At 41.1% G+C, this 25,186-nt stretch overlaps 1 protein-coding gene across 4 annotated transcripts in view; it reads right to left on the bottom strand.

Moving 5' to 3' along the window:
* Positions 1 to 25,186, bottom strand: part of PIK3AP1 (phosphoinositide-3-kinase adaptor protein 1) — a 130,289-nt gene that overhangs the window by 76,987 nt on the left and 28,116 nt on the right. For 3 of the 4 annotated variants that reach the window (XM_040437484.1, XM_040437485.1, XM_040437483.1), the window contains exons 2-5: positions 16,610 to 17,017; positions 7,731 to 7,846; positions 6,557 to 6,701; positions 414 to 556 (exon numbers count right to left, since the gene is read on the bottom strand). In XM_040437484.1, coding sequence (XP_040293418.1) covers positions 414 to 556; positions 6,557 to 6,701; positions 7,731 to 7,846; positions 16,610 to 17,017 — 812 coding nt within the window. Of the gene's footprint in view, positions 1 to 413; positions 557 to 6,556; positions 6,702 to 7,730; positions 7,847 to 9,623; positions 9,667 to 16,609; positions 17,018 to 25,186 lie in introns of those variants that run through there. The other variant, XM_040437486.1, reaches the window with a different exon arrangement.

Consider the following 25,186-nt stretch of genomic DNA (forward strand, 5'->3'; position numbering starts at 1 on the left):
AGTCAGTGTTATAGCTCATGAATTAGGCATTTCAGTTGGCACAATTTCCAGTGTCATTCATGATGTTTTGATGTCAAAGGTCAGTTCCTGGTGGGTGCCACAAATGTTGACGCCTGAGCAAGAAACTAGTCGCCAGCAATTTAGCCAAGAGAATTTGAGAAAACCCAGAGAGGTGATAACAGGGTTCCTGCAGCAGCAAGAAGTCTCCTATTCTGAGGCGAAGTGGAATAAGTGTGTTGAAGTCGAGGAGGATTACATTGAAAAGTAGTAAGTTCAATATTCTCAGAAAAATTTGTTTTCATATTCAGGCAGATAACTTATTGAACACCCCTTGTATACACCATGGCAGTATGAAAGTGAGCTACACCTAACACAATCATTTTGATAATGCATTTAATCAATTATTTTCTCACCTGACACATAAATTCAATGGGATTAGTTGCACTGTCCAGTAAATTACAAATTTCTTCCATGTCGGTGAAGTACGATATTTTGGCTTCACATAGTAATAGATCTCCAGAAAAAACTTTCAAAAATACCAATCCAGATGGGAGATCTATGAAGAACAATAGTATATTTATTAAAGATCAGGAACATAAATACAGAATTCATTCCAAATAAATATAAAAACTGTGGGATATCCTATAAATGTAACAAGCATACGGTACGGCCTGTTTCACACAAGCTGCTGGTAAACGTCTGTAATACGAATCGTCAGTATGGACTTATTACCGTTGATCTTGCATCTGGATATTATCAGATATTATTTTTCAGTTCACATAGATGCATGATGCCTTTTTTTACAGGAAAAGTTGTACTTTCTAATGGCACCATTTAATATTCCATATGATGTATTGGGAAGCTGGAAAAAATTACTAATGGTGTGGAATTGGAAAAAAATGCAATTATGCCATTGTTTTGTTTTTACAACATTCTAGTCAGTAATAATGACGTTACCTTTTTTTCTCAGGTCAATACCAAATTTCTTACCTTTTTATCATGTTTAAATACATTTAAAAAAATAAACTCTGAAAACTCTCTGCATTGCCATATTGTGACACACATAACTTTTTTCAAATATATCTCTGTCTAAGGAGCTGTGTGATGCCTTTTTTTTTTTTTGGTGGGGGGAGGGGGGGGGGTGATCTGTAGTTTTTATAGATACCATGGTGTATGGAGGACTTTTTGATCACTTTGCATTTTGGAGGCGAAGTGACCAAAAAAAAGGGCAATTTGGCCATTTTGTTTTTTTTCTGTAACGGAGTTTACTGTATAGGTTCAATTCTATTTTAATAGATTGGACACTTTTACTTGCAGCAATACCAAAGATGTTTATTTTGTATTGTTTATTTTTATATGTAATTTGGGGAAAGGTAGTGATTTTAATTAGAATTTTTTTTTTTTATTGTTAAACTTTTTATAAACTTTTTTTTAGCTCCCCCTAGAGGACTTGAACAAGCAATTGTTGGATTGTTTAAACCCTAAACTGCAATGGTTTACCATTGTAATCTATGGGAAATTGGCTGTCAAAGGCAGGGCTTAATAGCAACTTTACTTTGCCATAACAACTGAATGGCTTCCACTCTGTCGTTACAGGAAGGGGAGGCATTAGGTCCCCAGCAATCACTCCTGGTAAATGACTGCTCAGATGCCTTGGTTACAATTGACCATGTAATCTGAAGGGTTAATGTATGTTTTCTGAGACATTGCCAGCAAGTGGCTTCTGTGTAAAAGAGAAGCTGAGTGTGTGCCATCTTTAAAGACCAATGTATAGGGGATGTCGAGAAGAACTTAAAAAGTGGAATAGTGGAGTTGATTATGCTAGTCCATAGAGAGGCATCTAGTAAAAGATGTATACCATGTAGTATATGCCCTTTAACATAGAAGCCTATGGATGAAGGATGACATATACAGTGGCATCCATCAGAGGTATACATCTGGTATACAGCTGGAGATCCTCCGTGTACCTCTAACATGCACTGCAAACACAGTGTGAAGTAACATCTGCTATCTAATAGAAAGGGTCTAACAGGAATGAAAAACAGTTTTCTTTTTTTTTTTAAAATGGTGTCTTACACAAGATATGGATAGCAAAAATTTTTAGGAATCAATGTGAAGTGGGTCCAGACTAAATAATGTATTATAAAGTCAGACAAATAAAATGAGCATCACTTGGCACACAGTGATATGTGGAGGCAAAGTCAATTTCATTCACCCATTTGTTACCAGCGTCTATTATACCATACTGTATTCTGTATTGGAAAAAAAGTTCAATTTCAGATTAAACTAAACATAATCTCAAACTTGTTTAAATAGTGAAAGACAAAAAAGATTTTGAATGGTTGTAAAGTCTCAAGAAAATTGAAAAAAAAACCTCTACATTTATACCTTTATCAGTTTATAAGCATGCCAAATGTTTAAGCTTGGAGATATTCTGTGTTAACAACCTATCACCACAGTTTCCTCTTCCTGTTAATACTTTGCTGCAGACAAGTGTCTTCAAAAATATCCTTTCTCAAGGGCCTACAAAAGTGTCGTCTTCAAATGTTTAAAGGGGTCTGCCTCTACCTTTATACTTGTCTCCTTGATGTTGTGACAGGCACTCTGCCTCTGTTATGTGTGTAAGTAATTTTTAAGAAATGGACCTTTACAGCGCTGCGGTGCTAGAATCCTGCTATGTGAATGAAGTACTCACATTTCTAAGTTGTGGGGATAGCTCTGCCCACCCCGCCCTCCTGCCGATGACTGACACCTTTCTCTCTACCCACAATATTAGGGAGATGACCTGTCAATTATCGGCAGGAGGGAGGGTCACTACAAATTTACTGGTTAAGGTATGCAACACACTACTATGATTTTTCTCGTGCAATATTATGTTTTCTGTTTATTATCTAAAAGTACACACAAAGTTATCCAAGCTTGATAACATTTTCGGTACTGTATGACTAGAAGTAAAAAAATAAATAAAAAATCATTAAAAATATAAAAAATTCAGAAATTCCACATGTGGTCACCGAGAAAATAATCACATTTTGTTCATTTTATAATATGATAGCACAATGTAACAATGATGGTTATTTTATTATAAATATTTTTATTTTAGGTTTTTTTTCTCATGTGCTCCCATAGTCAGAAGGGTAACAGTTTTGAACGAGGTTCATGTCTACCATATTTGTTGCAGGATTTCATTGGCACTGAAAGACAATGCATTGCTTGTGAAAGTAGCTCTGTAGATGGCCATACACATCAGATAAATACATTTGGCAGGACCGAGCAACCATTTAATATGTATGGTAGGCTCCGGATTTTCCATGAACATAAGATATTGTGGTGGTAAATAAGGGTCATGTAGTTGGAATTCCACTGCCCAATCCTTTAGATAAGCCCCTGCCTGAGTTGCGTGACAGTTCTACTTTTTCCCAAGCTTTCTAATGTGCATGGCCAGCTTAAAGAATTTGGCGCTGATAACCCTAATGGTCAGAATCTTAGTCCAAATTTAAAAAATAATAATAATCCACTCACCTGTCCGCATTCCTGGTTTTTACACACTGCTGCCCTGTTTCCCGGCCATTTCTAGTCCCTGCTGGAAAGGAAGTGGCTTGGTCCTATGGTCTCTGTAGCCAAACATTGGCCTTAGTATCAGTGATGCAAGTCACAAGTGCTAGAACAGAACTCATTGCTACAAGTCACCTTGTGCTTGTACTCATTCACAAACAGCTGGGTGGCTTGAAAAATCAAGGGTCTTCAGCTTGGAAAAAGGGCAGTGATCTCATTTACATGTTTAAAGGCTATGTACACCTTCAGGAGCATTTGTTTATGATTGCATTTTACTGATTTTGGGCTAAAATTTTTTTTTTTTAATTGGCCTTTATTAAAAATATTCAGCCGTTTCTGAGCTACAAGGATTAAAAATAAATCTATTTGCAAGCTGTCACTTTCTGTTTTCTCTGAAACTTGTCATCTGACGGCTCCTGTGTAGCTCTTATCTTTGATCTCATAACCTCATAAACACTCATTATAGCTCAATTCTTACCAGTAAATTCTGTATCACAGAAACAGCTGAACATTTTTAATAAAGACTAATTGAAAAAAAAAAATTTAGCCCAAAATGAGTAAAATGCAATCATTTTTAAAAAAAAATCCCCCGAAGGTGTCCATAGCCTTTAAGTTAAGGCTGGGCGATTTTACCAAAAAATAAAATCTCCATTTTTTTTCAACCCTATGGATTATTTTTTATTTAAATCTCCATTTTCTTATTTTTGGTAATTAAACTGAAAAAAAAAAAATACCAAGACAGTACAGTGCAGGCCACCAACATGTGCTGGTCACCTGCATTTCTTGACAGGTCATTGTTTACACCAACCAAAAGTAAAGGGTTTTTTCAGTACTCGGGATGGGTCATCAATATCAGATTGATGTGGTCATACACTGGGTACTCCCACCAATCAGCTGTTTCCTGGAAGCTTCTGGCACCAGATATTATATACTGAATGGAAATAGGAGCGGACTGGGAACTTAAAGTGGCCCTAGGAAAATCCTAAAAGTTGTAGATCCAAACTGACAGAAGCAGGGGAACAAAAGTAGGCAGAGACAACAGGAGTAGGCGGGGGCAGCAATAACATAGTGCAGCACAAAGTACAGCCCCCAGCAGAACCAAATACCACAGTGCAGCACAAAATACCACCCCAGCAGAGCCAAATACCACAGTGCAGCACAAAATACTGCCTCAGCAGTCCAGTCCCTTGTTTGCCATAGAGTATAAGGGGAGATGGGCAGAGGTACCATCTAGATGAGCCTGACCTCATGTTTGCCACTCTAGAGAGGAAATGGAGGTAGTGGTGGATATACAGTAGAGAAACGCTCAGTTAAAGCCATAGACAGCTTCTACTCTTAGTAATGCCAGTGGATAAAACACGGGACCCAATTTTCTCAGCAGTCGGGGAGTTTAATAAGTGGAACCCCTCCCACTTAAAATTATGGTAAGGCCTCTAGGTTTTAATGTGCTCCTACAATCTGACAATATGACCCTTATGCAAAGAAAAAAGCTTTCTATTATAGGCAAGCCTGGGCATCAGAACCAAATGACCTGGTTACACCAATATGGAGTCACACTTGTGGGTCACCTGGTCCTCAGCAAAATACCAGGCGCAGAAAGGCTGGCAGAGGGCAAATAAAGAGGAGTGGCCCTCCAGTGCTCTTATCACATACACTATGGCCTGAGAGACAGTCATTTTTATGGGGAAGCCCTGCAGTGGCCACAGGGGGAGGAGCTACAAAGGGGGTGTCCACCTGCCGGGGTTGTCTCTCAATAATAAAATGGAGCGCGGGTCATCCCAGACCACCTGCCGCAGTGTCAGGGGAGTGATGCGAACATGTTCCCATACCTGCGCTCCCAGCTCTAGGCACGGCAGCACTCACCTGTCTCCCAGGCCAAGCCCAGCATTCCAGGAATGACAACCCTACTCCTCAGCCGGTGGCATTACCTCAGTTGCGATGTGTGAGACAACGCAGCCGGAGCTGTCACTGGCAGTCTCCAAGTGGATTGCCCCGAGGGCTGTGTGTCCCCCTGCAACGCTTCCTGTCTGTCTCTCCCCTCACCTTGCTGCTGCAGTCTCTCCCACCTTCTGTCTGTGCCTCCTCTCCAGCCCCTGCTCTCCCTCCCCGGCAGTCTCTTCACTAATCTTTATTAGTGATGAGCGTCAGGGGTCATATTCGAATTTGCAATATTTTGCGAATATTTTGTAGAATATTCGTCGAATATTCGCGAATTCGAATATTCATTATATTCTACATTCTTTTTTTTTACTCAAAAATCGGCAAGGTAATGATCGTGTAATATGCGAATATTACACGATCAATACAGACGTCGGTCAAAAACGAATATATAGCACTATAGAATATAGTGCTATATATTCGTTTTTAGAATATTCGTTAAGCAACAAGCAACAAGCAACTTAAGCAGGGAGGAATCATAACTTTAGATGGAAAAAAATGACGAATATTCTAAAAAACTAATATATAGCACTATATTCAAAATAGTGCTATATATTCGTATTTTAGAATATTCGTCATTTTTTTCCATCTGAAGTCATGATTCCTCCCTACTTAAGTTGCTTGAGGGCCAATGACTCATTGGCCCACAAGCAAGAAGCATGGAGGAATCATGTGTTCAGATGGAAAAAATGACGAATATTCGAAAAACGAATATATAGCACTATATTCGCGAATTCTCGAAGTGCCGATATTCGCGATTAAAATTCGTAATTCGAATATTCGTGCTCAACACTAATCTTTATTCAGAAACAAGGCGGGCATATGAGGAGGAGGCGACGGCGGGGCGGCAAAATTCAATTTTAGCAGAATCATAAGAGGCATCAAAGACAAATTAATCAAATTAATTTGATTAATTGCCTAGCCCTACTTTGAATATATGTGTGGTCAATACAAAGAACTGCAATGTGACTTTTTTCTTCTCTTTTCAAGCACTTTACAAAGGTCCAGGGGACATTCATTACACATTGATAAAAGTTAATTTATAAACGGGACTAAGTCTTACCTGGAGCATCCACTGATAACATGTATTCATTTTGCAAAGTTGCAGGTACCCGTGCAGATAAACCATTCTTAGGGGCAAAAAGAACCTCATTTTTAATCCGACAGTCCAGTTTGCACTTAAAAATTAGGTATAATTGTGTATTCACCTGTAATGCACAAATATCAAGACCATAAGGGAAAAGAAAAGTAATATGTAATCAATCAGAAGAAGTATGCTTTGTTCTGTTTTATAATAAAATTTGATTCAGTCTTTTTGTATCTTAGGGCTCTTTCACACCTGCGTTCTTGTCTTCCGGCATAGAGTTCCGTCGTCGGGGCTCTATGCCGGAAGAATCCTGATCAGGATTATCCTAATGCATTCTGAATGGAGAGAAATCCGTTCAGGATGCATCAGGATGTCTTCAGTTCCGGAACGGAACGTTTTTTGGCCGGAGAAAATACCGCAGCATGCTGCGCTTTTTGCTTCGGCCAAAAATCCGGAACACTTGCCGCAAGGCCGGATCCGGAATTAATGCCCATTGGAAGGCATTGATCCGGATCCGGCCTTAAGCTAAACGTCGTTTCGGCGCATTGCCGGAGCCGACATTTAGCTTTTTCTGAATGGTTACCATGGCTGCCGGGATGCTAAAGTCCTGGCAGCCATGGTAAAGTGTAGTGGGGAGCGGGGGAGCAGTATACTTACAGTCCGTGCGGCTCCCCGGGCGCTTCAGAGTGACGTCAGGGAGCCCCAAGCGCATGGATCATGTGATCACATGGATCACGTCATCCATGCGCATGGGGCGCTCTGACGTCATTCTGGAGCGCCCCGGGAGCCGCACGGACTGTAAGTATACCGCTCCCCCGCTCCCCACTACTACTATGGCAACCAGGACCTTAATAGCGTCCTGGGTGCCATAGTAACACTGAAAGCATTTGGAAGACGGTTCCGTCTTCAAATGCTTTCAGTACACTTGCGTTTTTCCGGATCCGGCGGGCACCTCCGGCAACGGAAGTGCACGCCGGATCCCAACAACGCAAGTGTGAAAGAGGCCTTAGTTCCCTGCTGATTAATTATTAAATCAATATCAGGAAACTGTCAAAGCGCAAATGATACATTGTTCAGATAGAATCTGTAATAAATAACTTGCTTTTTTTATTCCAAAATCCACAAATATAACAAAAGTAATTGTACAAACCCCACAGCGTATCCGTTCTGGCTGTACAGTCAATAGGTTTCCAGTAGTCATAGGCACAGCCGACTGATTTTTACCACTTTCAGGGTCTGTATCACTGACAGAGCCACATCCAGAATCTGCAAGACATTGATGCAAAGAGATGAGCACTTAGATATGATGTAATTAAATGGTGGTATTTCTGTATGTCACTGGCCACAACATAGTTAAATTCTGGAGAATGGCATTAAGCCTTTGTGTGTGTGTGCTGGACCATGAGGCCTGAGCTGAGGGGGTTTGTTTCCTGACCAATACAAAGTTCGAGATGTCACATGTAGGCCTGGTTTGTCAAGGCGTCAAAGGTCAGACAAATTGGCAACTATTTGTCTAAGCTAAACATCCCCTAACTTCTATAGGTGTTATAGGACAATTAACTATTATAATAAAAGGTGATAATCCATGCTTTTTCCTACTAAATCAATGGTTGCTTCTGAAACAAGGGATGAAGGTATGAAACATGTTTGGAACAATACAGCGTTTACATTTGGAGGGAAGCTAAAACTAAATGTGAATCCATTGCTCCTTTAAATGTCAAGGTCAAGAAAACAGAAAGACTTGTGTTCAGGTTTCCTGTTAACATTCTCCCATTTATAACTGTTTTGCTTATTTTGTATGTCATTTCTTTATTTTGTCTCTTTTTGTATTTTGTAAGTACTGCACCTTTTTGTAATAAAGCTTAAATCTTTGATAGGTTTAGTTCTTGTATGCTGTAAGAATCCATAGCCTTTTATAGTGTCTATCCTGTTTGATACCTAAGAGCAGAATGTGCCTATGTGTTACATAGTTACATAATTAATACGGTTGCAAAAAGACATAAGTCCATCAAGTTCAACCAAGGGGTGGATGGGGAAGTGGATCCCAGAAAGGAGATCAGACTCAGATTTCTACACATTTTCATAAGCATTAATGTCATTTACTTTTAAGAATTCATCTAAGCCCTTTTTAAAACTGCCCACCGTTCCTGCTGTGACCATGTCCGGAGGTAGACTATTCCACAAATTCACAGTTCTTACAGTAAAGAAGCTTTGACGCTTCTGGAGACTGAACTTTTTCTTCTCCAGTCAGAGGCAGTAATCTCTTATCTTTTGAGGGCATTTTGCATGGAACAGCTTTTTACAACATTTTTTGTCTCTTCTCAAGACTAAAAAAATGCAATTCTTTAATCTTTCTTCATTACTAAGACCCTCCATGCCTCAGTTTAGTCACTCTCCTCTGTACTTTTTCCAGCTGCAGTGCATCCTTTCTATGGACTGGTGCCCAGAACTGAACTGCATATTCCAGATAAGGCCGCACCAACGATTTGTAAAGTGGTGGTATTACACCCCTGTCCCGCGAGTCCGTGCCTCACTTAATACATGACAGTATCTTGGTAGCCTTAGAAGCAGCTGATTGACATTGTATGCTGTTATTTAATCTATGATCTACAAGTACACCCAAATCATTCTCTATAAGTGACTCCCACAGTGTTACATCCCCTAGGACAGTGATGGCGAACCTATGGCACGGGTGCCAGAGGCGGCACTCAGAGCCCTCTCTGTGGGCACCCACACCCTGGAAAAAGTCTATGATGTACCAATATGCCTTAGACTTTTCCTACCATTCAGCAGCGCAGGGCGCACTATGAACAGCACAGGCAGCGCACTGAATGTAGGCAGGATATTGTAAATAAATGATAAATTACATGGAAGATATCTATATTGGACTGTAGTATTCAAGGTAAATTGCTGTGTTGGCACTTTGCAATAAATAAGTGGGTTTATGTTGCAGTTTGGGCACTCGGTCTATAAAAGGTTCGCCATCACTGCCCTAGGACATATGAAGCACAGAGATTATTACTACCAAGAGGCAGAACTTTACATTTATCAACATTGAACCTCATTTGCCGAGTTGATGCCCAATCACTCAGAGCGTCCAAGTCAGCTTGTAGTTTTTGGACATCTTCCTTAGAGTGCACAGTACTACATAGCTTGGTGTCATCTGCAAAAATAGAAATGGTGCTATTAATCCCGTCCTCAATATCATTAATAAATAAATTAAATAATAGAGGACCCAGCACTGAACCTTGGGGTAAATCACTTATAACCTGGGACCATTCTGAATAAGAATCATTGACCACAACTTTTCAATCCAATTACAAACTATACTTTCCAAGCCTATAGACCTTATTTTACCTATTAAACATCTATGAGGGACAGTATCAAAAGCCTTTGCAAAAACCAGAAACACTACAGCCACAGCTGCCCCTCTGTCCATGCTTCTATTCACCTTCTTATAAAAACAAATCAGGTAAGTCTCACAACTTCTGACCTTGGTAAACCCATGCTGGTTATTACTTATGATATTAACGGTGGCATACTTTTGTATATAGTCCCTTAAGAGTCCTTCAAACATTTTTCCATCAACAGAAGTTAAACTTACTGGTCTCTAATTACCTGTGGAGGACCTACATGTAGATCCCTTTTTAAATATGGGCACCACATTTGACTTGCACCAGTCACTTGGCACTCTACCAGTCCCTAGAGATTCTTTAAAAATTATAAACAGGAGCACAGAAATAACTGAACTGAGCTCTTTAAGAACTCTTGGGTGTAATTCATCTGGACCCAGAGCCTTGTTCACATTTATCTTATTTAACTTAGCTTGGACTATATCTACAGTTAGCCAGTTAAGTATATTTCTGGATGTACTAACATCCCTGGTACCACTGATATCAGCTCCTTTATCTTCCTTTGTATATACAGAGCTAAAAAAATAATAATTTAGTAACTCTGCCGTTTGCTTATCTTCAGGGAATATCCCCCCTTTACCATTATTTAGGGGACCTTCCTGCTCTGACCTTGGTCTTTTAGCATTTACATGTTTACATTTTTTTTGTGTGCTTGTGTGTTAGCGGAGAGGCATTATGTTATCTGTAATGAAGGATGGTGGCTGCATGTATTTGGGATTGGCTGTGTTTTGGGTGTGATTTATGCTACGTTTTCAGCTTGAGTGGAAAGTCAGTGTAAGATTGATTAGTGAGTGAAGATAAATTAAAGTATTCAATCGTGCCCCTGCCATGTGCTTGGATAGTGTGTATGTGACAGGTTACATGAGAATTCTAAGCATGGTACCATAGTCCTCAAATATCTTGAGGTACCCTGGCTTAACATATGTAAACCACAGTATGTAACCTAAAATTGCTATAAAATCAAGACCTATTACCAAAATTATTTGTAAGAACATAGACATTACAACATATAAATATTAGTACATTGGGCATCATAAAAACATGTTTTACTTGGTCTAATAATGATATAACCAAGTAAAACAAAACATAAAAAACAGGTAAAAATGAAGGGCTATATCTAATCAGATATATAAATGATTGCCACATTCACAGAACACGATGACCAGGAATTACTTGAATGTTGAATGTTTGAAATAATCATATTTTTACTATGATTAGATTATTACTATCTACTCAGTGAAGGAGACCACTGCATTTACATGCAGTGACACCTCCACAGCATGGGGAGGAGTGGTCACTAATGTTATCCCTCAAGGGCGTAGCTAAAGGCTTATGGGCCCTAGTGCAAGAGTTCAGCTTGGCTCCCCCCCTCCTTCCCTCAGTGCTTTGTGACCAGGGGCAGGGGAACACATAGTCTTCGTGCTGCCTGAGGCAAAAATTGAAATGGCACCCCCCATGCCAAATTCTTGACCTAACTCCTTGCCTCCAGCCAGTGGTGTAACTTGACCTGCATGCACTTTCTATAATACCGGTGTCTTCTTATGTGGCACAAGGGTCTTTGGGACCCCTCAGGCTCCTGGGCCCGGTAGCGACTGCTATCTCTGCACCCCCTATAGCTATGTCCCTGCCAGCCCTTGTCCCCATGCAGAATCATTGTTTGCCGGCCTCAGTGTTGTTTAGATGGCACGATCTGCTGCCGGCAAAGGATGATTTAGATCAGGGATGCTCAACCTGCAGCCCTCCAGCTGTTGTAAAACTACAATTCCCATCATGCCTTGCTGTAGGCTAATAGCTGTAGGCTGTCCCGGCATGCTCAGAGTTGTAGTTTTGCAACAGCCGGAGGGCCGCAGATTGGGCATCCCTGATTTAGGTGATCTCACCAACGATCTATTACCCGATGAACGAGCGTTTTTATATGTCATAGTGATAGTGCTAAATCAAGAAGTTAGAGGCGCTGCTAAACATGGGCTCAGTAGAAAGTCAATGAGACCCTCTACAGTCCACCTTTGGTAGCAAGAAGAGACAGCACTTTGTCTGAATGCTTCTATCTCTTCGTTCACTATGAGAACTTTCAAAAGATTTTTGAAAGTACAGTTCCACTTTACGGGTTTGGTCACACACAGCTTTTTATGGCACTTTTTGCATCAAAGCCATAGGTGGATTGGCATGGAACAAGAAATATAAAGGAGAGACTTGTATTGTATATCTCCCTTATGCTGGATCCATTTCCAGCTTTGCATTGTCTTATAATCACCAGTAGACTCTTGACACAGAGTATTTGTCATCAGAGGACATTTTAGATATTTGTCTCCTGACACCTCAGATAGCTTTCTCCTGACCTGAACTATTCTTTTCGACCCCTCCCATACACATGCATACTCAGCACTGCCAAACTTGCATGTCTTCTTAATAGGGAGAAGAGAACAAGCCACAATCAGACAACTCTGGGGGAAATTTATCTCCCTTGAGAACAAAAGTATCCAGCATGCTCAAATCCAACATAAGATTACAGTAGGTATCCCAAGAAAATGATTTATCATCTATCCACAGGACAGGAGATAAATATCAGATCATGAAGGGGTCTGATATTTGTCCCCCACCCCCCAAAATCCCAATAATGGAAATTTTGCCGTTTTCACACTGCCCACCGAGTCTTCACAATATAATCACATAACAGTTTAGCAAATGTAGTACGACATTTGATACATTAGGCACAAAGTTCGGCAATTCAGACTCCTCCAATATCTAATTTAAAAATACTCCTCATAATAAATCTCCCCCTGGGTTTTACTTTGTGTCAGATTCATGCTTCTGAATTTTGTCTCAATTTGGGTGCATCTAAAGCCAAGCCCCACCACCATTATTATACACACCTTTTTCCCTCCCCTCGCCGGCTGAAGAAAAAAAGTGCTTCTTTGCCAAAATTGGAGCTCAGTTTTAATCAGAATTCTGGCATATTTGTGATAGTAAACGTACCCCCATGAGTTTCAAGTATTATATATATAATATAGTATATCATAGCTCTCTCTTTACAAACATTTTAGTGGCACTTTTTATTTTGTAACATTTAAAAAGTATTTTTAGAATATGACGACACAGAGTGGTCATGATGGAACCCCAGCATTTTCATAGCTCTCTCTGAATCCACCACAGGTCCAGTCACTTTGAATGGGTCTGCTAAAAAAAACTTTTGTCTTCGATTACCCCTTTAATGGCCTTTCCTTAGGTCATTAATATCCAATCGGTGAGGGTCCAACTACCCTGCCTCCCCCCGTTCAGCCGTTCATTGTAGCCTCCAGTGCTGGTACCAGCACTTTGAAAGGAACAGGAAGCACAGCTCTATTCAAAGTGTAGTGGCGGTACCAGGTTACTGCAGCTTAGCTTCCATTCATCTCAATGGTAGCTGAGCTGCAGTAACCCAAAACTGTGCTTTCTGTTCCATTCAAGGGCAAGTACCAGCACTGGAGGCTACAGTGAACGGCTGATTGTGGGGATGCAGAGAATCAGGTTCTCACTGATTGGATATTAATGACCTATTCTCAGGAGCCTGCAATATTCTTTTAAGCTGTATGGTTTGATTATGGACCATGAATGCTTATGATTTACTGTTTGCAAATAGTATAAGGGTACGACCACATGGTCAGGTTTCCTGATGCAGTTTTTGGAAACTAGAATCAGGAGTGGATCATAAAAGGAGAGAAAGCATAAAGGACAGATACCACTTCTCTTTTTTAAATTCACTCCTGGTTTTGGCTTCCAAAACTGAATCAGGAAACTTGATCGCGTGGTCTTACCCTCAGAATTAAGACAAGGACGATACTGTTTTAAGGCAGTATTATTGACTCAGCTGCATGATGTAGTCAAGTCTTGTGTGTATATTGAGTGCCATGAGTCATAAGGAGAGCACATATGTAAATGAACAGACTCCAAAATTACTGCTCAGTTTCAAGAAGTTGCACTTCCCAATTGTATTGTTCCCAATTGTAGTGTCCACCCATCAGTATGTTATAAGTGAACTGAAAGTTACAAGAAGATCAAAATCTTCACCCACCATTGGCAGCCAATATTTTTTACATACTGTATATTACATGCATTTTTACACATTGGAAAAACATCATAAACTATAAAGCGACATCTGTCTATAGCTGAGAACTGATGTGAACGCATTGACAGTGTTTAGAGAAGGTTCACACGATGGCTTTTTTAGCAGAATTTTGGGGCGGACAATCTCAATGGGAGGCAGCGCTGAGGATCGTGGAGCGGCGGCTTAAAGGAGTGGCCACGCCAAGAAGGGGCATGTCGCCTCAGCGCTGCCTCCCATTGAGATGTATAGAAGGCAGAAAGGACACGGCCATTGGCAGGTTTTCGGCTAAATTTCAGCACAGCTCTCGGCTCCAAAATTCCTCTTACAAAGCCACCTTGCGAACATTCCCTTAGGGCGTTTTCACACGCAGTAGATTTTGTTGCAGAAAATTACTTCCATTCATCTGAATGGAGTTGTTATGGAGAATATTTGATTATATTATTTATAATTTTCCATCTCAATATCTGTATGGATATTTGAAAGCATGGATTTTTTAAAGCCCCTTTCGAATGAACGGAACTGATTTTCAGTCGCAAAAATCTGTTGCATGTGAAGCCACTCTTACTGTGAACTGTAAATTGATGACGGTTACATTCACAATAACCTTCACAACCTGCTCCAGCTCCCAAAAAATCAATTTACAGACAGTTGGCGTTACATGTCGCAGTGCTTATTATTATTCTTAGTGGTCAGTGGGAAAACTGCAGGATTTTATGGTTTTTGTTTATAGATATTGGCATGGAAAACTGAAAACAACATCACAAAAAATTCTTAAAAAATGTGTTAACCATAAAAACATGATTTAACTTTATTTAAACAATCGATCATTTTATAATCGACACATTTCCTTTAACAGCATTTAGAAAGCATTAAGAAAAGTAAAGTGAGCTTTACAGACCACGACGTGGTGCCTATTAGTAGGCTTGGTGGCCAGTGGAGAAACTGCAGGATTTTATGGTTTTAGTTTAAATACAGATATTGAAATGGAAAATTATAAATAATATAATCAAATATTCTTTAAAATATGTTAAACATAAAAACATGATTTAAACAATAGGTCACTTTAAAGTTACCGGCCCAAACCCTAAGGCCGTACAACTTCTCTTACAGACCTTATTCTCTCAGCATATGAATAATAATATAACATTTATAAATAATGTAAAATTATATAAACAATATAAAAACATTTTTAACATTTTTAACCATGTAATGACCAGGCCTTAATGACCAGCCACTTTTTTTTTTGCGATTTTTGTATACATGGTGGTTTAGCAGCCCTAAATGATTTATTTGTTGGGCCAAAAAACAATTTTCGGGATTTTTTATTTTTTTTTACATAGGGCACTACTACTGTCCACAGGCTGTATGTGGTCCTGCAGCTCAATAGAGCTGAGCTGCAATACCAGATATAACCATGGACAGGTGTGGTACTATTTTTGGAAGAAAGCAGCCATGTGTTTTCTAATTCTAGGCAAATTCTTTAATATGTTTTTAGAGAATTATTTTCTTTTGTTTGGTTTTATTTTCAGTCTACAGTTCCTAAAATCTCCAACAACCCCTTTAAGTCAGATTTATCAACTGCAACTTAAAAAGTTGCAAAAATTGTCACAATCTTATTTCAGTAAAGGGTTGGTGGTGTATAAAGTGGAGTAACATCTCAGGACAGAAGTGTTAGACTTAAAGATACACCAATCCCCTGCCAATCAGCCATTTGAAGAGAAAGCAGCGCTTGTACATGCGCTGTCTTCTCTTCACTGTGTCCCTGTTCGCCGTTGCAACTGCAGGGGTAAGCAGGTGTAATTACAACTATGCCATCCCATTCACTTCAATGAGGGGGCTCCTTCCTATTCACTTGAATAGAACAGTTGATTGGTAGGGGTGCTGCAAGCCATCCCCTGCCGATCTGATATTGATTACCTATCCTGAGGGTAGGTCATCAATATAAGAAAAGCAGATAACTCCTTTTAAAACTAGATACTGCTAATTATTCTTTTTCTGTAATCTGTTTTATTTCCTGATGGTAGATTTTTTTATTCTATTTATTAGAGGGTCAGCCACATTCAGAGATATGCTTTACTGCAATCACATGAACCATAAGAACCTGTAGTCTGGAGGTGTTCGTTCACTTCTATGGGATAGTTTTCTAGAGGTCATTGTGCAAGGAGGAGGAGTAGATAAGCTGTGATCATCACCTATTGTGAATGATAAATCATGTGTTATCTGTACAGAGGTATTATCTTTCATTGTAATCCTGCCTGATGGAGATGACTGCTGAAATGTGATCTCTGCAGAACAGGATATGTCAGCTTATTATTAGGCTTAGTGGCCATAATGAAAACTTAAAGATTTCAGGATGATTTGAAATATCGAACAGGTCATGGAAATTAAGAAATAATCACCAAAAAAGCTTTAAAAACATGCTTAGCATAAAAACTTGAACAATAGACAGGCCTGTGTCACAATGTGAGATAGTTTAGTACATTTTTACATAAAGTATCACAACCTCCATGTATAAACCAGAATGGTACATACCTTCTGAGATGGTGTCCATAACAGTGGTAATGTACAATTCAGGGTCATCTTCACAGGACATAGTCTTCCATTTTGAAGAGTCTTGAAAAAAAATAGCAAAATCGTCTTTGTCTATTACCCCACAAAATAAGACAATCACTTTATTTGGTGGCCTTAAAACTTTCCTTAGGCTTTCCAAAACCTCTGAATTGTCTAAAGTGTTCTCTATATCTCCAGAAAGAAGAAAGAGAATACATCTACAGGTCCGAAATGTCTTCATGCTTTTCTTTGGTATAGGGATATCCTCACAGAGTTTGTAAGATTCAACATCAAGATGTTGGACATGATGATTTGTTCCAAAGAGGCTGACAAGATATTGGCACCACTCGCTTGCATCAGGTCCATGAAGTATCAATAAGTCACAGATCCCTGTAAAATACCAAGAGGTAGTGCTTATATAATATTGTTATGCTAGGCAAACATACAGACACTAGTCTCAAAATGTCAGATGAGTCCATTCATTGCTTCCAGCTGAACTCGAAAGCTTATTGAAAAGTGGGGGGCACTTTATTGGCAAATAGGGCACATTGGAGCTTTCATTTGCTTTTTAAGAGTAACTGCACCCATTACTGAAGTTTTTATTTGCACTTTTGGAGAGTTTTCATTACAATTTACTGCCTTTTCATGTTCTTGTGCTGGATCCAAAACATAATAAAGACAGTCCAATCACCCTTACAATTTATAATTTCACCAGAGAGAAAGATAAAGAGGATTAGGCTACTCACATCTGTGTTTTTCTTTCCAGTATTGAGATCCGGCAGAGGATCTCAAAACCGGAGGAAAACGCTTCAGTTTTGTCCCCATTCATTGTTAATAGGAACAAAACTGAACAAACCGGAATAGAGTGCACCAGAATGCATTCCGTTCCATTTTGTTGCGTTCCCATGCCGGACACAAAACCCTCGGAAACTGAACATGCCGTTTTTTTTGGGGGGGGTTTTGTGTCTGACTTACATGTTTTTTTATGCCAGATACATTTTTTTCAGACACAAAGAAAACGGATCCAGCGCCCATTGACTTACAACGGTATTTGATGCCACATCCGGCATGTTCATTTTCGATATAATACAATCGGATCAGTTCTGAACAGATGCAGCCGGCTGTATTCATTTAAACGGATGTGTTTTCCTCTGGTTTTGAGATACTCTGCCGGATCTCTAAACCAGAAAGGAAAATGCAGATGTGAAAGTAGCCTTATACATACAAGTCCTTAAAGTCACAGAAACTATATAAGTTTTCAAGTATCAAAGGGATGATTGTCAATGATCTCTCTCCAGACTCACCACTACGATCAAAGAAAAAAGAAGGAAGGAAAGAATTGCATCCAATGTAGGTAGACTTGGTGTATGACTTTTTATGCTCTTGCCCTGTTATTGTCCACTGAGATAATTCACAGGAAGAAGTGTTGAAAGGAAATCTTCCGCTAGGAAATATGCTGTTAAACCAAGCACAATGCTTTAAAGGGTTAGCTGAGCTGAAGGTAATACCTTTCACTTAGCGATCTGTTGCTTCATTATGCAAAAAAATACTTGTTAGGCCTCTTTCACACTTGCGTTGTTGGGATCCGGCATGCACTTCCGTTGCCGGAGGTGCCCGCCGGATCCGGAAAAACGCAAGTGTACTGAAAGCATTTGAAGACGGAACCGTCTTCCAAATGCTTTCAGTGTTACTATGGCACCCATATGACGTGATCCATGCGATCACGTGATCCATGCGCTTGGGGCGCCCTGACGTCACTCTGGAGCGCCCGGGGAGCCGCACGGACGGTAAGTATGCTGCTCCCCCGCTCCCCGCTACACTTTACCATGGCTGTCAGGACTTTAGCGTCCCGGCAGCCATGGTAACCATTCAGAAAAAGCTAAATGTCGGCTCCGGCAATGCGCCGAAACGACGTTTAGCTTAAGGCCGGATCCGGATCAATGCCTTCCAATGGGCATTAATTCCGGATCCGGCCTTGCGGCAAGTGTTCCGGGCTTTTTGGCCGGAGCAAAAAGCGCAGCATGCTGCGGTATTTTCTCCGGCCAACAAACGTTCCGTTCCGGAATTGAAGACATCCTGATGCATCCTGAACGGATTACTCTCCATTCAGAATGCATTAGGATAAAACTGATCAGGATTCTTCCGGCATAGAGCCCCGACGACGGAACTCTATGCCGGAAGACAATAACGCAAGTGTGAAAGAGCCCTTATTCATATGCAAGTGAGAAGCTAAGTGCACTGATGGTGGGTCCACGTCACTCTGTGCACCCTTTCTCCTCCTACTTTTTCCAGCGTATCCCTCTTTGTTTTTCATGACCAGGTTCATGTCACCACAATCAGATACTAATAACCTATCTTCAGTAAAGGTCATCAATATTTAAGTCCCATACAATTCTTTTAATATATGTAGACAAGTATTAAGGATATGAGTCTTATAATATTGTACCAAGTGAATTAGTTCAGCAGTGGAACCACTGCATTAACCAACATATTTCGCTTAGGGCTAAACCTAAGGACATTATCCTGGCAGTCCCTAGTAATCACACTTTAACCCCTATATAAGTATATGAACTTTATTGCAGGGGAGCCCACAGGCCAATACCTCCTGAATTGTCTGCGTATGAATAATAGCTGACCCACAGGGGTCAGAGACACTGATGCAGCGCACTGAGGGCTCAGGTAGAATTGTAGTCAGAGACAAGCCGAGGTCAGAGCTGATGGAGTACGCGCAATAAGGTAACAGGTCCAAGGTCAGCACAGGTTCAATCCAGTTAACAGGCACAGATCAGGTTAAATAGCAAAGGGCCAAATTAGGGTAAACAGGTAGAAGTCGGTACATTGGCAGACAACAAGACACACCTATCAGGAATTCAGCAACCTAAAACACCTATTGCTCAGGCATCCTCCCATAGCGGAAGGTGCCTTAAAGAGATTGTCCAGGTTTGGTGATTATTTGTTAATAGGATACATTTCCCTAATAGCATACATCCATGTGTCTTTTACCTTCATTGCTTTGCCTTTGATGCCCACATTCCTCATGCTGCAATCAAGGACCGGAAGTGAGTTATTTTTTGCCCAGCAAGTGACGTACCGAGTTCTTTACTGGTGTGCTAAGCCTCTTCTTCCGCTTAGCAAGGAGCCAGGTGATGTAACCAGCACACAGGGGCCTTCTGGATCTAGCAAGGAGGCTGACAGGAGGGAAATGTCAGAGTTAAACCACGCCCCTCTGTGACATCATCGGGCACAGAGGGTGTTAGTCTGGGAAGAAGGAGGCAGTATTTGGAGGAGGGAACTCGCCTCACTAAGGAATGCCCCTCTCTGCCGATGACATCATCGGCCATAGAGGAGCGTTATTTGAAGTAGAAGGAGGTTGTATCGGAGGCAGCAAACTATGCTATTTAGAATAGTGCATGCTCCCATGGTCATTTACAATGAATGGGATGTGCTACAGTATGGGTGCTAACCATGCCTCCCATGTCCCTATATGCTAGTCCGATCGCTCCCTGCCAGTATTGTCTTTATGCAATGCTAGAACAGAGCAGATACATGGAAGCAGGGAGGGATTCAGCTGGCTTAGAAAAAGGCGGTTTTAGGGGAGGAATACTGATGAGGAGTATGAGTGGCAGGAGGCAGAATTCTGATTAGTGGGAGTGGTAAAGCTCGTGAGGTCCAGCTGCAGAGTCACGCAGCCTTGTGGGACCCATAAGGCAGTGCAGCCAGAAATGACATAGAGCAGGAGCTTATATGTAAACAATACCGACAGCAGCGTCAGGGACTCGTAGAAGCAACGGAGATGAAAAAAATAAACAAATACACAAAGCATCAGGAGGACTTTACTGCGGCATGTCAAGGTGATTATTCACATTTTTTAAAATTACTTTGATCCCGGACAACCCCTTTAAGTACCCAGGGCAGCCAGGTCATTGGCTGGTGAAGATATATGTGCAACGGGGTTCCGAAGGTGCACTCGGTCCCCCATTACCCGCAGACCTGTTGCTTAGCTTTGGGAATGAGGATCTGTGTTTGACCTCATTCCCAGGGTGGCTTTACTAGCTGGGTGGCTCCCTGCTCCTAAGTCTGCCTTGAGCTCCGAGCTGATCACTCGGTGCTCGACTGGTTGATCTGTCGGTCATGTGACGCTGGCCACGTCACATGACCCTCACTCCCCACTATAAATACAGGCAGCCTGCTGGCCACAGGTTGCCTGTTAATTTAGGTTCCACCTGTGATTTGGTCTTTCCTGGCGTACTTACCTCCTGCTGAATTCCTGACGATCCTTTGCCTGCTCCTTGTGTACTTTGCTGCTATCCTGGTATTCCGACCCCGGCCTCCTCCTGACGTTCCTCTGCTGACTCCTTTGGTACTTCACGTCTCTCCTGGTATTTATGACCCCGGCTTCTCCTGACAATTCTCTGCTTGCTCCATTTGTACTTTGTAGCTTTCCTGGTATTGACTCGGTCCGTTCACGTCCTGTTGTTTGTCTGTCTGTCATCCCTGCACTTATTCCAAGTTAGGGATTGCCATCCAGTTGTGCCCTGTCATTAGGACTCGCGAGGCAAGTAGGCAGGGCCAGGGGTAAGGGTGGAGCGCAGTGGTCACTTCCCTCCCCCCTGTGTGTGTGTGTATGCGACCGTTACAATATGTGTGTGCTGGCCCTTTAAGAGCCCGGAGAGCATCTGCATCTAGAGCATAGCCCATCATTATTATAATCCTGGAAAACCTCTTTAAAGGGGCTATCAACCCCTATAATGACCCCTCCTGCAATGTCCAGGCACCTGATATAGATTATACTTACCCTGCTCCCCGGCACCTGTGTCGGCCCAATCCCTGCACAGCCGTCACTGCATCTCCCCATCACGCGGATGAAAACATCCAGCGACGGGGAGGGGGGGTCAGCCAATAGCAGGCCACAACGGGGACGAGCCTCCATAGAATCGTGGGTGACACTAGGAAGATGCATCGGCGGCCGTGCAGGAATCAAGAGTGACAGGGGTGTCGGGGAGCAGGGTAAGTATAATCTATATGAGGGGCCCGAGCATTGGGGGGGGGGGGGGTGATTATAGGATAACCCATTTAAGCCATGTGGTGAAAATGATCGAATATTTAAATACTTTATAAAAATAAGAAAATATTTAACCCACTATAAATTTTTAATGTCTAAATAGAAAAACGTGTGACAGCATTTTTTCAGCCGTCAAATAGCTGTTTTCAAAACCATTGCAGCCAATGGTTCTATTCACATGACCATTTTTTTATGGACCATGAATGATGGCCATCAAAAAACAAGACTTCCTATTTTGTCCGTTTTCATGAACCGACAGCCCCCATACAATTCAAGGGGCATTTGTTGATGGATGTTGTTTTAGAAAGGCATCTGTGAAAAAACTGCCGTTAAAAATGAACCATTTTGCCTTTTTTAACGTCCATGTGAATGTATCCTAAGGTTTATTAAGTTGATTTGACAACTTCAAAATCCACAAGCCTTTACTCATTACAGGCTATGGGTGAAGCAATTTTTCAGTTGTGAAATTTGATTTGCCAACATCAAAGATGGTAAACCAGTTCACATTTCTGCACTTGTAATTCTTATTTTTCAAACACTGTCCTTATAAAAATCATAAATGTTTAAATCTATGTGTCTATAAATAATAACAGGGATATCAAGAAAATGTAGAGATTCTGAAGTTGTCAACATTTTAAATAAATGCAATGAAAGCATTTGAGTGATACTGTATAATCAGCCACAAACCATTACACAACAGCACTTTGTATTTCCATTTTTATGCAAGAATATAAAAAACTATAGTGTTCCCACTTTTATTTCCGCAATAATAAATGCCTCAGGTTTCAGGAAATAGGTCAATTTCCGATCTCAATTCATTTTTACGCAACAGAGGTCGGATGAGTTAAAGTACATGAAATTGATAAAACCTGTAATCTACGCTAAAATTATGTCATTCGCCGCCAAAGATACGCCAGTTCATTGTTTAATAGAGTATGTGTTCGCGGTTTTATGTTTTATCTTATTCTCTCACTCTTTTATACTGCATTCAGTTTTGTTGAAATTTAAAGGGTTTTTTGAGACTTTTATACTAATGACTAGTGTTCAGCAAATCTTCGTATCGAAGCAAAACTTCGATCCGAATTTCAGAATAAATGTGATTTGCCACAAAGCCGAATTTCCTCATGCTTCGTGGTAGCGAATAGCTTTTTCCTGAAACGGTGTAAAAAACAAAAACATTATACAGTACGTTCATCATCCATTTACTCGCGACGGGCCGGCCGCCATCGGATTTTGCACGAAATCCTGTGCGTGGTGACGTCTTTAAGTAAGATGCCGTGGGATGGTCCGTCGCATGCAAACGGATGAGGTAAGTATGATTTTTTGTTTGTTTGTTTGTTTTACACTCTGTTATTTATATCAAATGCCGCGATCAAGTAGAAACGTGGTATCGGGGTACAATGACAGGGAGCGGCGCAATCGCCTCTCCCTGGCATTGCACCCACTACTTACAAAGAAATGCGTCACAAAGCAATTTTTTTTTTTTCATTCGGTGAAGTATCCCATTTTAATTTTTCAATAATTCACTCATCTCTACTGATGACCTATCCCCTGAATAATAACTGATCAGTGGGGGTCCGACACCCAGGACCCCCGCAGATCAGCTGTAGCGCTGCAGTCTTCTCTGAGCTCACCAAGCACAGTGCCGCACATTGTTTAGCAGCTGTGCTTGGCATCGCAGTTCAGCACCAGTCGCTGTAGCCTCTCCAGACATGTCTGGTTTACAGGGGCGTAGCTATAGGAGAAGCAGGGGAAGCGGCTGCTTTGGGGCCCAAATTCAGAAGGGGGCCACCCAGGAGGAGGACTAAAAGATTTTAGTGCCTAAACAGTATTGTACAATGACAGTGTATACAGTGACAGTATATACAGTGACATGACATACAGTATATACCGTACATATAGGAAACAGATGTAGCGGCTGCCGGGCCTGGTCTGAGCGAGCGATCTTGACTAGCCACAGGAGTGGGCCTCCTCAGTGCGCCTACGCCGATGACGTCACCGAAAGAGAAAGAAAGCATCCTGAGAAAGAAAGCACTGGTAACCTCAACAATGCAAAAAGACCTGGACGCCCACGGAAGATAACAGTGGTGGATGATTACAGAATAATTTCCATGGTGATAAGAAACCCCTTCACTACAACCAACCAAGTGAACAACACTCTCCAGGATATAAGCGTATCAATATCCAAATCTACCTTAAAGAGAAGACTGCATAAAAGTACGGGTAAATACAGAAGGTTCACTGCACGATGCAAGCCACTCATAAGCCTCAAGAATAAGAAGGATAGATTGGACTTTGCTAAAGAAAAACATCTTTAAAAACCAGCACACTTCTGGAAGAACATTCTTTGGACAGATAAAACCAAGATCAATCTCTACCAGAATGATAGAAAGAAAAAGTATGGCGAAGGCATGGTACAGCTCATGATCCAAAGCACACCACATCATCTGTAAAACACGGCGGGGGCATGCATGGCTGTCAGTGGCACTGGGTCCCTAGTGTTTATTTATGATGTGACAGGACAGAAGCAGCCGGATGAATTCTGGGGTTGTCAGAGACATACTGTGTACTCAAATCCAGCCAGACTGATTGGTCGGCGTTTCGTAAAACAGACGGACAGTGACCCAAAACATAAAGCCAAAGCAACCTAGGAGTTTATTAAAGCAAAGAAGTGGAATATTCTTGAATGGCCAAGTCAGTCACTTGATCTGAACCCAATAGAGCATGCATTTCACTTGTTAAAGACTAAACTTCAGACAGAAAGGCCCACAAACAAACAGCAATTGAAAACTGCTGCAGTAAAGGCCTGGCAGAGCATTAAAAAGCAGGAAACATGAGTGATGTCCATGAGTTCAAGACTTCAGTCAGTCATTGCCAACAAAGAGTTTTCAACCAAGTATTAGAAATTAACATTTTATTTACAATTATTAAATTTGTCTATTACCTTTTAAACACCTGAAATGAAGGGATTGAGTTTAAAAAATGCTTTAGTTCTTCACATTTTTATGCAATCATTTTGTTCAAGCCACTGAATTAAAGCTGAAAGTCTGAACTTTAACTGCATCTGAATTATTTTGTTAAAAATCCATTGTGGTAATGTACAGAACAAAAATTTGAAAAATGTTGTCTCTGTCCAAATATATATGGACCTAACTGTACCTCTCTTGCTCCAGACGGTGCCACAGATCCAGGACTCACTGCTCTATCGCTTCTTCCGGGTCCCGCTGTGTATGGTGACCTGACGGCACACAGTGCCAAGTCATAGAGCGCACCTAGGTGCACTACGTCCTGCCACTGTGCGTGGTCAGGACACCCCAGCGGGACCTGGAAGAAGACCAGGGAAGGTGCCCTCACCTCCGATTGCCTTTCAGCATGTTAATGACCACTTCCATAATGGAAGCTGTCATTAGCATTCAGACTATAAGATGCACTGCCACTTTTCCCCATTTTTTGGGGAAAATAAGTCTGAAAAATATGGTAAACATTTCTGCCTTCTT

This window comes from Bufo bufo, chromosome 6, assembly GCF_905171765.1.
Source record: "Bufo bufo chromosome 6, aBufBuf1.1, whole genome shotgun sequence".
Classification (NCBI taxonomy): Eukaryota; Metazoa; Chordata; class Amphibia; order Anura; family Bufonidae; genus Bufo; species Bufo bufo.